General features: G+C 35.1%; 3 protein-coding genes and 6 non-coding genes across 11 annotated transcripts; 2 read left to right on the top strand and 7 right to left on the bottom strand.

Annotated features, from left to right (window-relative positions):
* The first annotated feature begins 540 nt into the window (after window positions 1-540).
* TRNAG-GCC lies at window positions 541-611 on the top strand. Its single transcript has one exon. It is a non-coding gene; the product is annotated as a tRNA-Gly (tRNA).
* Window positions 612-619: 8 nt separating this feature from the next.
* On the top strand, window positions 620-701 carry LOC123222252. Its single transcript, XR_006503575.1, has one exon. It is a non-coding gene; the product is annotated as a small nucleolar RNA snoR114 (small nucleolar RNA).
* Window positions 702-2,170: 1,469 nt separating this feature from the next.
* On the bottom strand, window positions 2,171-4,715 carry LOC123221085 (1,2-dihydroxy-3-keto-5-methylthiopentene dioxygenase 2-like). The gene is made up of 7 exons (XM_044643767.1): window positions 4,559-4,715; window positions 4,156-4,267; window positions 3,986-4,080; window positions 3,583-3,697; window positions 3,378-3,502; window positions 2,607-2,677; window positions 2,171-2,474 (listed from the first exon to the last, which is right to left on the bottom strand). The coding sequence occupies exons 1-7, from the start codon at window positions 4,574-4,576 to the stop codon at window positions 2,408-2,410; spliced, it is 603 nt and encodes a 200-aa protein (XP_044499702.1). The 5' UTR covers window positions 4,577-4,715; the 3' UTR covers window positions 2,171-2,407.
* A 2,499-nt stretch (window positions 4,716-7,214) lies between these two features.
* On the bottom strand, window positions 7,215-7,293 carry LOC123222253. The gene has a single exon (XR_006503576.1). It is a non-coding gene; the product is annotated as a small nucleolar RNA snoR114 (small nucleolar RNA).
* Window positions 7,294-7,301: 8 nt separating this feature from the next.
* On the bottom strand, window positions 7,302-7,372 carry TRNAG-GCC. Its single transcript has one exon. It is a non-coding gene; the product is annotated as a tRNA-Gly (tRNA).
* Window positions 7,373-8,167: 795 nt separating this feature from the next.
* Window positions 8,168-10,596, bottom strand: LOC123221082 (1,2-dihydroxy-3-keto-5-methylthiopentene dioxygenase 1). The gene is made up of 5 exons (XM_044643764.1): window positions 10,376-10,596; window positions 10,211-10,298; window positions 10,042-10,136; window positions 8,623-8,862; window positions 8,168-8,509 (listed from the first exon to the last, which is right to left on the bottom strand). The coding sequence occupies exons 1-5, from the start codon at window positions 10,385-10,387 to the stop codon at window positions 8,381-8,383; spliced, it is 564 nt and encodes a 187-aa protein (XP_044499699.1). The 5' UTR covers window positions 10,388-10,596; the 3' UTR covers window positions 8,168-8,380.
* LOC123222251 lies at window positions 9,661-9,739 on the bottom strand. The gene has a single exon (XR_006503574.1). It is a non-coding gene; the product is annotated as a small nucleolar RNA snoR114 (small nucleolar RNA).
* TRNAG-GCC lies at window positions 9,748-9,818 on the bottom strand. Its single transcript has one exon. It is a non-coding gene; the product is annotated as a tRNA-Gly (tRNA).
* A 271-nt stretch (window positions 10,597-10,867) lies between the features above and the next one.
* Window positions 10,868-14,496, bottom strand: LOC123221081 (protein TIFY 4B-like). 3 transcript variants are annotated; one of them, XM_044643763.1, is made up of 9 exons: window positions 14,197-14,494; window positions 13,925-14,070; window positions 13,711-13,841; window positions 13,371-13,461; window positions 13,123-13,285; window positions 12,522-12,581; window positions 11,839-11,902; window positions 11,521-11,735; window positions 10,868-11,229 (listed from the first exon to the last, which is right to left on the bottom strand). In XM_044643763.1, the coding sequence occupies exons 1-9, from the start codon at window positions 14,312-14,314 to the stop codon at window positions 11,195-11,197; spliced, it is 1,023 nt and encodes a 340-aa protein (XP_044499698.1). In that variant the 5' UTR covers window positions 14,315-14,494; the 3' UTR covers window positions 10,868-11,194. The 3 variants fall into 3 exon arrangements, with proteins under 3 accessions (XP_044499698.1, XP_044499697.1, XP_044499696.1); XM_044643762.1 differs by lacking the exon at window positions 10,868-11,229 and having other exon boundaries at window positions 11,247-11,735; window positions 11,839-11,896; window positions 14,197-14,496; XM_044643761.1 differs by lacking the exon at window positions 10,868-11,229 and having other exon boundaries at window positions 11,247-11,735; window positions 14,197-14,495.
* Window positions 14,497-15,609: the final 1,113 nt, after the last annotated feature.

Here is a 15,609-nt window from a genome sequence, read left to right as displayed (position 1 = left end):
CCGTAACCCTTTTAATAAAACAATAAATTTAATATTATCTAATCATATAATAAAATATTTTTATTTATATACAAATTATTTATATTCATAATATTATTCTTAATAAAATAAATATGTTTGCAAAAGAAGAAACAGTGCAGTTATTGGTCCTGATTTGTTCCCAGTTGGGGGAGGCAAAATTTGGATGCTTATAGGTTTGGTCGGCGGGGGGAGGCAAAATTTGCAATAAATATCTTGATAGCAAAATGTTATTTTAATGTGATGGAGTTGAAAATGAATGCGTGTATCACTTTTGTTTGATGTCGGTAAGTTGTGACTGCGTTCATATTCAGGGATTTATCGTCAAAATTACATGAAATGTTATTATTAAACCTATACGATGTTATAGTAGTCTCCAGGTGAGTTGGCTCTTAGGCTTGGATAATGAAATTACGCTTCTACTTTCTGCTTAGCCAATTTTATTTTTCATGCCAGTGAATCATAAACAAGCTAAAATGTTATAAATTATTTCAAAATTATATTTCGTTCACAGAGCAACAAGCACCAGTGGTCTAGTGGTAGAATAGTACCCTGCCACGGTACAGACCCGGGTTCGATTCCCGGCTGGTGCAGGCTTGCAGAGCTGTGAAGAACAACTTAATGTGTTGGTTGGGTCCATCACCGTTCATCTCATCTAGATGACAGCAATTCAATCTGAGCTCTCATTTTTTCAGTTCTTTCTTATATATTTTTTTAATTCATTTGTTTTTTAATCAAAGAGATCCAAAAGGCAACAATGGGCACAAAAAATTCTTAGGGATGGGGGCGAACTTACAGTATTTAGATAGTTTTCATGCATTATTACAGTAAATTTTAGAAGATAAAATACTGTACATTTTTTGTCACGAAATTTTATATTTTGTGAAAGAGCCCATAAAATAGGGCCATTTACGAATACTTGCAAAAATAATTTGCAAACAAATTTCGAAAAAAGGTACAATTTCATTGGACCGCACCGCTATAAATGTGATTCTGATAATTACATATGTAGGATTACACTTTGATTATAATTTCAATTATTATATCATATTGAATGTAATTTGATTGAATTTGATAAGATCACAATTTTTTTTTATATAGTACAATTGTGATCATTGAAATTAGGGTTGGATTCGTGTTGAACCCGTTCAAGTTTGAACTTAAATTCGATTCGAACAATCTAAAACAAACTAACCTTATGTAGGTTCAATCAAATTCGAGCTACTCGTTAAATTTTTAATTAAAAATTTTGATACAAAATAATATCGTTTTGACCAATATGTATTAAAATGACGTCGTTTTGATAACAAAATAGTTAAAAATTCAAATTCAAAATAAACCGAATTAAATTTGAATTGAGTTCAAACTAAACTTCCACGAGCTCAAACTCAAACTCGAGCTTTGCTATATACAAATTAAACCGAGCTCAAACTTGACTCAGCTTAAATCTAATCATAATTGAATTCGACCAAATTGATGGTGTCTATAATAATACAATAATATTAAAGTTAAACAGTTTACTTATATTTTAAAAGAGAATTTGTTGTTTGACTTTCAGATGGATAACCTTCTTGGATGGAAGTAGATATTTTCTCTTTATTTATACAAGATATTTATGTAGTTTGGTTTAAAAAATAAAAATTGACTCCAAAGCTGAAAAGGTCATAAAAAGTGCCGAGGTATCAAACTCTAATTCAGGAATGCCTGACAAGTGGCAAATTACATATAGACACGTGTAAGAATCTGAAGGTGGAGACATGTTTGTGACAGCACAGACTCTGACATGAATGCCGGGATTAAAATAATAACACAGGGAAGTATGGGATGAGTGTAGAAGAAACCAGCAGCATATAATATCACCCATCTATCAAGGAGAAAATTCAACTTTAAAAATGCATTGAGTTAATGGCTTCAGATCTAACTTCAACTAAAACTAGCTTTACAATAACAAAGTAGGAACAATCAGATCTTTTACCCAGTCTGCATTTGATTTTTTCAATCAAGTTTTTTCCACGTCTTACAAATAAAACTTTAGATTTAATAATTGATTTCATCACTGAATTAAATAAATCAAGATTTTTTTTTTGACGTGTTTGACAGGGCTCAAGAATTACAAACACAGCACAATCGCATACTGGGCACAGAAATACTATTTATGTTCAATATGTCAACCTATTATCATATTAGATGTCATCCATGCAAGGAAACTAACACGGTACTTGTATCAGGTTTATACCGGCTATGGCCAAGCAAGAGTATGGTACACAAGCAAAACAAACAATAGAAGCAAACCAGGGGAGCCATACAAAGCACAACAGAGCACACAAAGAGTTGGCTCTTTATTTACCAGTGATATTACTTTTACTGTAATTTAGCAGTGAATGTGAATTCATGCGGTGGCATTAATTGGATGGTCTCCATCTTCTTTCTGCAAGAAACCTTGGACATATTCTTTCCTGCAACATAACTCCCTTGGTAAGAATAACGCAGCCACTTGAAATTCTCAAGGTCATATGTTAACCCAAAAGAAAAAAAAAAAAAAGAAAGAGAAAGAATGTCAAAAACATGAAGTAATGGCAGAACCATACCTTGCAGGAAGATGATCGTGGGGACGATTATATGGAGTCCAAACAGGATCACCCACAAACAGACGCATTGCCTGCACATCAACGTACACAGTAAGAAAAAAATTCTTTGCACTTTTAGCATTCTCATAGAATTAACTTAAGCTCACAAATAAAAGTTCCAAAACCATTTACACACCAAGTATGCTGCCAAGGATTAGAGTTTAAGTTTTTAAAGTTCCAGAAATGTCTATCAAACTCCAAGGTTGAACAAGAATCAAACACAAACATGAGAACAGAAAAGTACTAACCATCCACCTAAAATAAAACAAGACTTAAGGCAGGAAAGTTTGCAGCATATTAAGCTAACAAAATCATTATCCAGTAAAAAATAATGAAGTGACACCTATATGGAAGAGTCTGCACAAATTCCTATTAGATACCCCTGAGAATTTAATTAGCCCAATTCAAGGGCTGTAGCTATTCATCAAACATCAAAACTTGCCTTGAAGAAAACTGCTTCAACTTAATCAATTTAGATATCCAGATCGCAATTTATGGCTGTGGTAGGAGCTATCTAAACTCATGTCTAAAACTACACCTTCAATCATTACACAAGCATAAAGTTGATTCAAGACAAATGTATGTTTCATCACCAACTTTACTAAGACAACTCAAATTTCCAAGGGAGATAATATTTTCCTTTTTAGGGGGCTGGTGTTGAGATGAAATGTTGTTGGGAATCAGCACACACAACTACAAACTAAAATGCATACAGATGTACAGTACCAGTACCTTAATATAGTTGTCCGTATCCAATGTAAAGCGGTGATAACAGCCAGCAGGTAAAACAATCAATCCCCCTTTCTTTACCCATACACGAATCCATTTATCATTACAGTCCCTGATATCAAAGTAACCTTCACAAGACAAATAACCAGTAAGAACTTAAAATCTAAGGTATTTACTGACTGCAAACCAAATACCAAAGTGATCCTACCACTTCCTGCTACACAGTAGCGTATCTCTTCATCAGTGTGAAGATGTTCTTCAAAGAAATTTTTTATCTTCTCTTCATAATTTGGCAGCTTTTCTGGGCAAACCTCACAAAAGTCCTGCAGAAAAGATTATTTGCTTAAAATTACAACACACTTGCACAGTCATTGTCAGATGGCAAACATAGTTAAGGGCTTATCAAATTCACAACTGAAATTAACTGACTTTTCTTCCATCAGAATTTAATAATGCATATTCCACATCACTAAATAGGTTAATCCCAGAACAAATTGAAAAAAATCCTTATTTCAGAACACCCAAGATATCAAAGATAAGATCAAAATTCATAATCTTCTGTTGAAATATTTATAAATGAATACATAATGCAGCAAGTTATTTTGACAAACCATGTAAGAATATCCACGCTCTTCACGAATCTTCTTCAGTTCCTCATCAGTTTCATAGTTATCTGCATCTAATCGCCAGCTGAGTACTCCAAGTTCTACAAGGTCACAAGCGGTTATACACTAAACATTTAGCGCTCTCATCAAACCCACATGTTTGCTCAAATGCTTACCAGAAAGTTGGTCCAGGGACACAAATTCCTTAGGATCCTTGTGATGGGGAAGTCTTTGGTCTTCATTGCTATTATCCATGTACCATGCCTGAATAACTTCCTCTATAGCATCCTGCAGAAATTATAAGATCATAAACAAATCATCAACACACTATATTCTCTAAAGTGAAAAAAAAAATTCAACCAAAAAGACCCCAAGTCTCTGCATGCTAGTTGAGATGGATAAATACAGTCCTAATAAAAAACACATTAAACTCAAGAAAATTGTGCGCTTCCGAGATCGATGAAAGTTTATCAATTTTCACATCAGCATGAGACATAAATACTCAAAGATTTGATTGCTAAAAGAGTTACACTTATTAACTAATTAATGATAAAAAAGAGAAAGAATTAATTTAAGTACCTTGTCTGGGACAACCATGGTTTCAAAATTCTTCGACGCTTTCAAGGAACGCGAAAGAGATGATACAAGACGCTTTTAAACTTGGTAATTGAAATAGAAAGACTACAATGCCCTTTGTCGTAGTCATGTTTTAGCCGGGAAGTTTCAATACCCGTCTAGATTAAATGAATGGATATAGCAGTTGGCGGCATATGGATATAAGGGTCTTTTCCCTCGCTTATCTGTCAGTTGTGACTCGTAGGGTGGTAATTCTTGAATCTCAATCAACACAAAAAAGATTATTATTATTGTACATTTCCCTTAATTTGAGAAACACGCAAAGTCACCCCCTCAATCGAGCACCAACTGCCAAATGAAAGGGTATTTTTGTCATTTAGTATATCACTCATTAAATTAAATCTCTCTCCTAATTCAGCCACGTAATAAAAATTTTGATGAATTAATTATTTTATGAGAATAAATTGAAATATTTCATTATATGAATCTGAGGAGTTGTTTCAAAGGCAAACTCTGAAAATTCACATTTCTGCTGGCAATTTTGAGTGGATGCATGAATGAAATGTAGCGTTTGAGAAGATTGATAGGTTGAATGTTGAATTGAAAAACTAAACATATTGTCATGACTTCAATTTAGACTTTATTTATCCAATAAAACTACTTACGGCTAGTTTGGAATATGAATACCCAATTAGATATCCAAATACCAATGAAACTTCTTGTATAGATAGACCATCTTTCACTGTATTATTCATAAGGTAAGGATTTGTTAGTAGAGATGGAGATGTTCCATTGAGGCATGATGCATGCCTACTCCATTCCACACATCACATCTGATTTCAACATACTAAACATAAACCTCATCAGAGAAGGCATAGGATGGATGTCCTCGTGCCAGATCTCTAAATTGTTTTTGGGAAAATAGGAAATCTGCAGAGAAGAAATTGTTCATATTCTATAAACGTTTTCTCATGGTCAAAGAAAAGGTCTAGTGCTTTCAGAATTCTGTCTTGCACAAAGCAAGCAAAAAGAAAATTTGGAGCTCACACTTCATTAACTGACATCAGATGACAGACAATGTGACGGACCCAACCATCACAAGGGGAAATCTTCACAGCTCCATTTGAGTGCACCAGCCGGAAATCGAACCAGATGGTCATCTGTTGAAGAAGTATTTTCAGATGCATTACAAACATTCAGTTTTCTTAGCATTAATCCCTTTGGAAGACTCAACCGGCCAAGCATGGATGTAATCAACTTTTTTTCTTGATTTCATGGGCACACATTAATCAAAGTATGAGGCAAATAAATAGCATGTAAGTTGTTGCATACTCACATTGCGTACAGATATAGTTTTCTTGTAATTTATGAACAACCTTACCACTTTGGGTTTGTAAAGGGTTAATCAAGGAGTTGGCCATGGGCGCACAAAACTGGGATAAAAGTCTAATTCATATGTAAATCAGTAGATTCTCCCTCATGAGCAAAAAACAAAGAGCTATTCATCAGTATTAATCATTTTTTTTTTTTAAATAAAATATTTACCTTAAAACATATGATCCTAGTCACCCCTTAAGCTACCGTTTCTCACCGCTCCTGGCTGAGTTTCTCTTCTCACAACTCCTGTATGAGTTCCCACAACTTCTGCTCAAATTTTGGTACCTGCATCTCCTGTCCAAGTTCTCACAGCTCCAGGTCGAGCCACTATGCTTGTAGCTCCTGTTCTAGTTTCCAACGTAACGTAACTAATGATATACGTAATATTCCCAAAGAAGTAAAAGGCCAGCAAACCAATCTTAAATAATATATTCAAGCTTACCTCAGTTCAACTCAATTTGTTCATTAATGAAAAGATCTAGATATTGATTTTGAACCCAGTTTAGGTATCAAGTTGCAGCTAAAAACATTGTAGAATTCAGCTCAGTAGTTACAAAAGACTTTGTTGTACGATCAGCAGGTATGTGCTCTGTGTAAAAGTTCTTCAGTTTCTCCTCACAGTTAGCAATTCTTTCTTGGGCACAAATCAAACAAACCCTGGAAAAGTGACAGCATGATTGCTTAGCCGTGGCTAAAGAAAAAGAAAAGCTCTATTGTTGATCTTTGATTAAGGATCACAAATCAAATTACCATTTTTTCATGTATTCATTTATATATGTCTCTGTGTGTGTGTGTCTTTTGAACTCTTCTAAATGGGAAAAAAGAATTTATTACAAGGAAGAGGTCACTTCGAAAGGAACTGAGATTGAGATATGTAAGTTTTCCAGTTTTCTTCCATTTTGGTTTATTCTTCAGCAGAATATTACAAAGTTAGACCTCAGAAACAGCAAACTGACACCTTGTGAATCCGGCTATAGCATTAGGTTCAACAATATATGCTATCGGCTTTATGCAGTCAAACATGGTATTTAAATTTCTAAGGATATTTTTACTAAGCCATCAAACACCATATTCCTTAAACAACTGAACTGCAATAGAGGTATGAGAATAGATGCAATAATATAATACTTCTAGGATTTTACTTAACAGCTTATAAATTCGCATTTATGAATACAGAAAATATATATATTGTTTATAATGAAAGATAATACACAGGCTGTAAACTGGCTGAAAGTGGGTAGTTGGGTAACATAAAAAAAATTAATGAAGGAAGAAAAATATAGAGCTCGGAAATTGTTGCTTTCATCCAGAGATGAGTGGTGATGAACCCAACCATCACATATGCTGACTCCTCATAGCTCTACAAGACTGCACCAGCCGGGAATCGAACCCGGGTCTGTACCGTGGCAGGGTACTATTCTACCACTAGACCACTGGTGCTGGATGTGTACAGATTGAAATATTCTTCTTAAATAGCTTACAAGATTCTAGCTTGTTATGATTCACTGCCATGAGAAATTAAATTGGCTAAGCAAGGGTATCATCCAATAACATTGTTTAGATTAATTTCCTGAACCTGAACTAGATCAATTTATTTGTTAGCATTATAAAAAATAAAAAATTTAACATGTACCATGTAATTGTATCATCTTGCTTCTCTGATCTTCTACAACTCATCGTTCTCATAATCGTTTGGATTCAAGCATGAGTATAACACCCTTTTATATGTAAATACTTCCATTTTGTAATGAAATTTACTTAAATTAAATTAACAAGAGAGAAAATACCTGCCAAGTGCTGCAATGACACCAATTGTTTGGGGTTATGGTGTCTAGAGCTCGGCTACACCCCTGGTCAAAAGTGTCTCCAGAATTTCTGGGATAAGAAATATACCAAAGGTTTCAAAATTCTGTCAGCAGCAACTGTTCCACTATTATTTTACAAAGCGCATGAAGCCTAATGAACTTGTCTAGGCAAAATCCACATTTTCACAAAGAGATGATTACATCGTTCAGCCAAGTCTATAAAATGTGATGAAGAAACAGAAAGAGAACTATTACTAATTCTTAGAAGAATCCTTCTTTATTGCAATCAGAATCTTAAAATAGGCAAAAAGTTACACAAAAAGTAATTAGGACCAATAAACAAAGTGACAGCACTTCCCCATCAGCAGATATATTATTGTCAATCAAACAAATTAGCACGTAACATGCCTGTACTACTAAGATTTCAAACTAATACAGATCATACAATAGTATACCATCATTAAAGACTAATTATTTCAATTACATGCTATGTTATATGTTCCATATTCATCAATGTCTCAAGCACATATACATTTGATCAGATGAATCAGGTGCATCATATGACACAATCATTCAGCCATTAAGGCAGTACATAGACAATAGGTATGCATACATAGAAGTAAACACCCAAGTATCCTTAAATCTAATGAGCTTCTAGTGGCACTCCAAGTTTCCAAGTCAAACCCTTGATGTACTCCTTTCTTGCAGGATGATTTTCCTGAGGCCGATTATATGCTGTCCATACTGGTTCTCCCACAAACAGCCTCATCAACTGCATATCACACAAACATAAATAAACAATAGCTCTACAGAAATTTGACATTCATTGATCAATTTGTCTAAGCAAACCATGGAGAAAGACAGTTGATCTTAAATCTTGGCTACCTTAACATAATTGTTGGTGTCGAGAGTAAACCGATGGTAAATTCCAGCCGGCAAAATTATAAGATCACCAGCTTTAATCCAGATCCGAATCCACTGGTCCTCTTTGTCTCTAACATCAAAATATCCACTCCCTTCTAAGCAATAGCGTATCTCCTCATCAGCATGTATGTGTTCCGTGTAAAAGTTCTTCACTTTCTCCTCATAGTTAGCAACTTTTTCTGGGCACAAATCAAGCAAATCCTGCAAAAGTGACAGCATTATTTTTTAGTCAAAGAAAAGTTTGGTAGCCAAAGAAAAAGAAAAGCTCTATTGCTGATCTTTGATTAGGATCACAACTCAAACTTCCATATATTCATTTATATATATATCTCTGTGTGTCTCTTGGACTCTTCTATATGGGCAAATAGAATTTATTACAAGGAAAAGGTCACTTAGAAAGGGAATTGAAATTGAGATGCAATAAGTTTTGCCAGTTTTCTTACATTCAAGTTTATTGTTCAGCAGAATATTACAAAGTTATATCTCAAACAGAGCCTCCTAACACCATGTGGATAGGCTTTAGCATCAGGTTCAAAAGTATATGCTAACGGCTTAATGAAATGAAACATGTTATTTAAATTTTAAAGGATGTTCTTACCAAGCCATTAAAGACCATATTCACCAACTGAACCACTGCACTAGAGGCGTGAGCAGAGATGCAACAATATAATACTTTTAGGATCTAAACTCTAACAGCTTATCACTCCACATTTAAAATACAGAAAATATATATTGTTTATAATGAAAGAACACAGGCTATAACTGTTCATGCAAATTACAGAAAAAATACATTTCTACCAACAAAAAGATAATATAATCATTGGTAAACAACTGGCTAAAAGTTGGTATAATAAAATTAGCTTTTATTAAGAAACAAATATATAAAGCTCATATAAAATGCACATAAATAAATTTTGTTTACAACAAATAGATAATATAATCATTAGCACCCAACTGGCTTAAAGTGGGTATAATTAATAAGGAAAGAAGAAAAATATAGAGCTCAGACACACTAGTTATCATCTCGAGATGAGTGGTGATGGACCCAACCATCACATCTAATGACTCTTCACAGCTCTAAAGGATTGCACCAGCCGGGAATCGAACCCGGGTCTGTACCGTGGCAGGGTACTATTCTACCACTAGACCACTGGTGCTAGATGTCTATGTATTGAAATATATCTTTTAAATAAATGATACGTTTTTCGCTTGAAATGATTCACTGCCACGAAAAATCAAATTGGCTAAATGTGGGTATCATCAGAAACATTATTTAGCTTACTTTTCCAAATTTGAACTAGATTAATTTCATTGTAAACATTATAAACAATAAATGGAACATTATTAAAAAAAATAAAAAACAGAAAGTTGAAGATGTACCATATAATTGTATCCTCTAGCTTCTCTTATCTTCCGCAATTCCTCATCGTTCTCATAATCGTTTGGATTCAAGCGCCAGTACAGCACCCCTAAATCTGCAAATACCTCAATTTATAAGCAATAAAACACTTAAAATTTCCTTGAATTAAATTAACAAGAGAGAAAATACCTGCCAAGTAGTCTAATGACACCAACTGTTTGGGGTTACGGTGATGAGGAAGCTGTTGATCTTCATTACTCTCATCCATAAACCATGCCTGACCAAACTCATGTTAAAAACGTAATTCAATATCCGAGACTGAGTTAAAAATACCGAGTATAAGAGCCAACTCACCTCCAGAGCCATTGGTAATACTGTTGGATCGTAATCACAACAAGTTCCCTTCTCGGCGATTCCGTTTTAACGCGTCTGGTTCTGTTGCTAATATAACCCACGCGTACCGCTTGATCTCCTCTTGTTTATTTGTGGTGTCTGCAAATTGCAATGCGCTGCCAAATGAAATATCATCACTTTTGTCGCCTTCCATCCATATCTTTGTATTTTGCTTTGATTTTTATTTTGAGCTGTGACACATTTATTTAAGATGAAAGTAGTAATTTCACCAGATGACTGTTTGACCACAACCTAAGAATCGTCCTGAATCAATTTGATAATGGTGATAAATCACCCAATTTAAGCGTCTCGTGTTACTCTGATCTTTTACTCAAAATAATCTAATCTCGTCATCCCAATACCCAATTTATACACATAATTTTATTTTATTTTATTTTTATAATTCCACTCATGGCCATTGAACTTGAAATAGAAGATAAGAGTCCCAAAACAGAAGTTGAGAAAAATCTGTATAGAACGGCCAATTTTTACATACATAATTATCTATAGAAATCATTTCTCGAGATAAGATGAGAGAGACCTTAAATTAACATCAGAAACAATAAATTCCCGAGGATGGAGCTACAACCTCTTGCCATTTGAAAATCATGATTCCCTCACAAATCTCCAGAAACAAGAAAAAACTCATTCATACTACTACCATACCAGCCTAAATCGAGCAAACAGGAATTCATGTTGAATGATTTTAATATAATTATCTAGCTTTTTGCTACTTATGTAGTAGAACGGCTATTTACTTCATTCCCAGAGCCACCTGACCTATGAAGCATCTTCAATTGCACATTCTTGAACATCTGTAGAACAGCCAACAAAGAGAATACAAGGAATCATTTTTATCGACTAAAGACAGCATCCACAATCAATTTGTGGAAATTGAGTTAGAGATAAATTCGCTGAATCCAGGTCATACATACTATGGCACTCCAAACAACAAAACTCACAATAGGATACCTTTATGTGGGAGAATTTCATATGGCTAACAGTACTAGGAAGAGATCAAACATCCATTCATCCAATGCAATTATCAGTCAATCAGTATGCATTAAAATTGTAAACCACATGCAAATTGACCATGTCCAAACTACCTTCATTGTTAAGATCAACATTAAGAGTGGCAACTCTAGCCTGATTGTCAGCTGAACTAGACAAAGTATTTGGCAATCCTGGCTGAGGTGGAGAACTCGTGTCGCCATGGCTTGAGTGTCCATTTGAGGCATGTGTCCCCACTGGATGCTTCAAATACATCTCTATGTTGGGAGGAGTTGGTCCAGCATTTTTCTTGCCTTTGAAAATTCTTCCCCTGAAAGGAATGTGAGCAAAAATCAAGAATCATTAATATGGGTATATGAAACTGAGGGCTATCAGCACTATCCAGCAAATTATATGGTAGTTATTGTAGGCACCTGTCTTTCCGCTTTTCGCGATACCTCTGCAATAAAACTTTTCGGTTCATCTGACCATCTACATCTTAAGAAAGGTAAAAATGTCAAAAGGACATTATCAGGGTCAATAATTCTCATATATTGTCTGGTAGGAAAGCTTAATAAATTGGCTAGGCCTCCCATATATGATAGTAAGCACCCTGTGGCCCAGGTTACCTTGTCATGTCAGTATTTGGATAAGCTTCTCAAAAAGGTTTCGTAAATAAAATAATCATGTTAAGGCATGCTTTTGTACAGCACAGATAAAGAAACTTGTGCTAGAAAACTACAGTGCAAAAAGAGTTGTTTTACCAAAAAGCAGGAAAGATGCATGCATTGACTGGAGGACAGGGGAAAAGGTGATGATTAATGGAGAAAACGGTGCTAATGGTGATTGGAGACAAGGAGGTAGCTTGAAGATAATAAGCACTAAGCTGAAGGTAGAAGTACGTACTCTTCCTATTGGCAAGGGTATAGACTAGAGCATATTTTAAATGACTGAAGGTTTGTACACATCCTAGTATTTGGCCATAGATAAAGAATACTAAAGTTTGGATTTTTGGCAATTAAGTAACTAGCATGCATAATTATCATGCTCAAAAAAAAAGCTGAGACAGCATTCTGCAAGTTAAAAAATTCTAAATTTAGCAAACAAAAGTTTTTACCCAAGTCACGAGTAACATTCCCTTTCTCCCTATATTCCTGAGGACATTCTGCCACCTTCTCTGTGAAAGTCAATCATAATTACCACTTAGTTAACCATTCAAATGAAATGCTTGTATGGTAAATTGAGTAAAATCACTGGAACTATCTTGATGCAAGAAACTTTAAAAGTTCACTCCTGTGTTTTCCAGGGAAAAAGGTTATTACAGATGGATATGAACTTACAGACTTAGACTCCATGTGACAAACTTTAAAAGGGAAGGATCAGGAATGCAATCCAAATAATTTTTCCATTAAAGTGGCGCATGCCATCTATGCAAAAAAAAAAGATGGTAAAACTTGTCGTTGTTATGTAAACAGAATACTGACAAACTATTAATGATGTCTTTTCATTTAATTTCAATGCTTTAAACATGTTCTTTCCGAAAAGAACTGTCCTACCATAGGATGAAAAGATGGAGAAGTCTAGACATATTTCTACGATCTACTATTTAATTCACTAAAATGCAGCTTCAACATGGTGTTCAAACAACATAGAAAATCCCAGTCAATAAATTCTATTGATCACAGAAGGACAGTGGACCTGTCCATGCTAAATCCTACCTGCTTGGATGGCATGCGAGATCATGGCAGGAGGAACAATTCCATGTCGTTCACTAGCTGCCTGTAAATGGCATGGAACAGATCTAAATGCTGCAACTCCACTAAATGGACCATCTTGAGGAATATCAATTGGAGTTGCTGCCAGGTGCATAATTGCCCGTGCCTGCAAATCCACATTTGGATGCATTGGAAGCCAACATGCTAGAATTGTTATATCTTCAGGAATCCACAGAGAGAAGCTTCTTTACCTTTTCATCAGGCACTCCATCATACACATTCACCTTGCCACAATAGAAAATTATCATTTGTCCAACCAACCCATTTGCTTCACCGGGATTTCTGCAGTCACAGTTTTAATACTTACACTAAATTACATCATAAATGAAATTTTGTAACATTTAATCTAGACTCAAATGTTATGCTGCATCATAATTGAAACAGACTGAAGTTCCAAACATACTAATCGTCAACAGACTCAATTATCACAATGAAATTATAAATTCACTAATTTGTACTTTTTATAAATTTAAAAAACTTTGAAAAAAAATTTAAAAAAGAAAAAGAAAGCACAGGAGTAACGAAATAGACCTAGAAGGAGGTGACTCGTTATCAGTGTTGGCGGCGCATTTGGGTGGATCCTTCCTCCTGTACGCACCATTTTCGTCTCCCAATACCGGAGTGCTCTGTTCCTTCACCGAATCACCTGAATTCGAAGTCGCCTATATATAAAGCTTTCATTATTTGAACAACAAACATATGATTCATAACAAAATAGTACAGACGAAGGAAAGTGTGTACTCACGCGCCGTGCATTTTCAGGCTGCGAGACTAAAACTTTCCTTACAGAGCCGGAACCGACGCCGGAATCTTCCCCATTTTCGAGCAAAGCTTTTAGGGAAATCACTTGCTGAATAGCCTGAGATTTGTTCCAAGAAGGTCTGCGCATTCCTGTTGCGCCACGTATTGAAACATTATTTAATGGTTTAAGCGTTTGGGCTCAGGTACCGGAAATTAAGAAAGAAGAGAATAGGAAAAAAAAAAAAAAAAAAGAGAGAGAGCGAGAAGAAATAAAACCTTTTTCTTTGAGAAATTTGCGGCAATCTTCCCGGGTGACCTGTGAAATGTCTTCCTCAGTGAGTTGACTGTAGGGTTTGTCAAGAATTGACCGGCATGACGTCATTCCGTCGTCCATGCCGTCAGATTCCGCCGAGAAATTGGTTCGTCAAGGGTCAGTGGCAGTGATTTCAACAATATGGTAATTATTAAAGGATGTTAAGGTTTAAAATGAGAAAAGGAAGAAGTGAATGAGTGAATGAGTAAGTCTGTAGAGGGAGAGAAAGAGAGAATGTCCGCGGCGCCTGTGCTTTGCCTTGTTTAGGAGTCCTTTAGGAGCAACGATGCTCCCTACGCTGCCACGTAATCACCTGCCTGCCTTGTTTTAGACAAGTAATTATTATTATCGGAGCGTTTAGTGGACTTAATTATTTTTTTAATTGCTTTTCGAGCCATGCAAGTGTTAGTGGGGTTAAAAAATATCTCATCTAGCAGAAATTTAGGTTTCGTTGAGTTCAGACTTTATATATTTTCTGCACTATTTTATTTTTACACACAAAAAGTAAAAAAATATATATATATAATATTCAATTTTATTATTTACTTTTTTATTTATATAATCTCTTCATATTTTTCATTGACAGTAATTTAATTCTCACTAAAATTTGGTCAAGTTGTCACATAAAGTGGTAATATTATTTTAAAATGCTATATTTGAAAATTGAAATACAGTTAAAAAAAAATCTAAAGATTAGATAATACAAAAGATTAATAAAACTGGTAAAAGTTAAAATTCAGTTTTTATCCTATTTGAAATTTTAACTTGCCTAATAACAATGAAGGTGCCGTAAAATTGAAATGTCCCTTTCTAGTTTCCGATCCCGATGACTTGAAAGCAATGGTTGTTTTTTAATCCTCTGGTGGTTGTCTCTCTTCCAGCCCCATTTGTTCAAATCAGGGGGCCAAAAATGGGTCAATCATAGGCCTCTTAGCCTGGCCTTCTGGACTTTTTTCTGTCCCACTCAGGCCCACTTATTGTGAGCAGTCCCCTGAACAATTTTTACATGATTATTGTATGTTTTCTACTCAATTATCTTTTAAAAAGAAAGAAAAAAACATTAAACAGGACTGAAAACGTAATAAAGAAGCCAAATTTGGGGGTGTCTCCAGAGGGAAACAGTGAAGTTAAGTTGATAATATGGTCTTTTTTCTGGGCGGTCGCCATAGGAAACGCACATGAGTTGAGCAGGCGAGGCAGGCAGCCACCTTCACGTAGGTGCTGAACCTGAATTCCTGGCCCAGTCAGTCAGTCGTTTTGCCTTAAATACTACCCAACAAAAAATGAAAAGAAAAAGAAGGAACGTTTTGTAGTATATGTTTGTATGGAAATGGGGGCCCGGTGAAAGTAAGAGGGCTTGTATTAAACAATAGTAG

The sequence above is a fragment of the Mangifera indica genome, chromosome 7 (assembly GCF_011075055.1).
Source record: "Mangifera indica cultivar Alphonso chromosome 7, CATAS_Mindica_2.1, whole genome shotgun sequence".
In the NCBI taxonomy this organism is placed as follows: Eukaryota; Viridiplantae; Streptophyta; class Magnoliopsida; order Sapindales; family Anacardiaceae; genus Mangifera; species Mangifera indica.
This window is presented reverse-complemented; position numbering and strand designations above follow the sequence as displayed.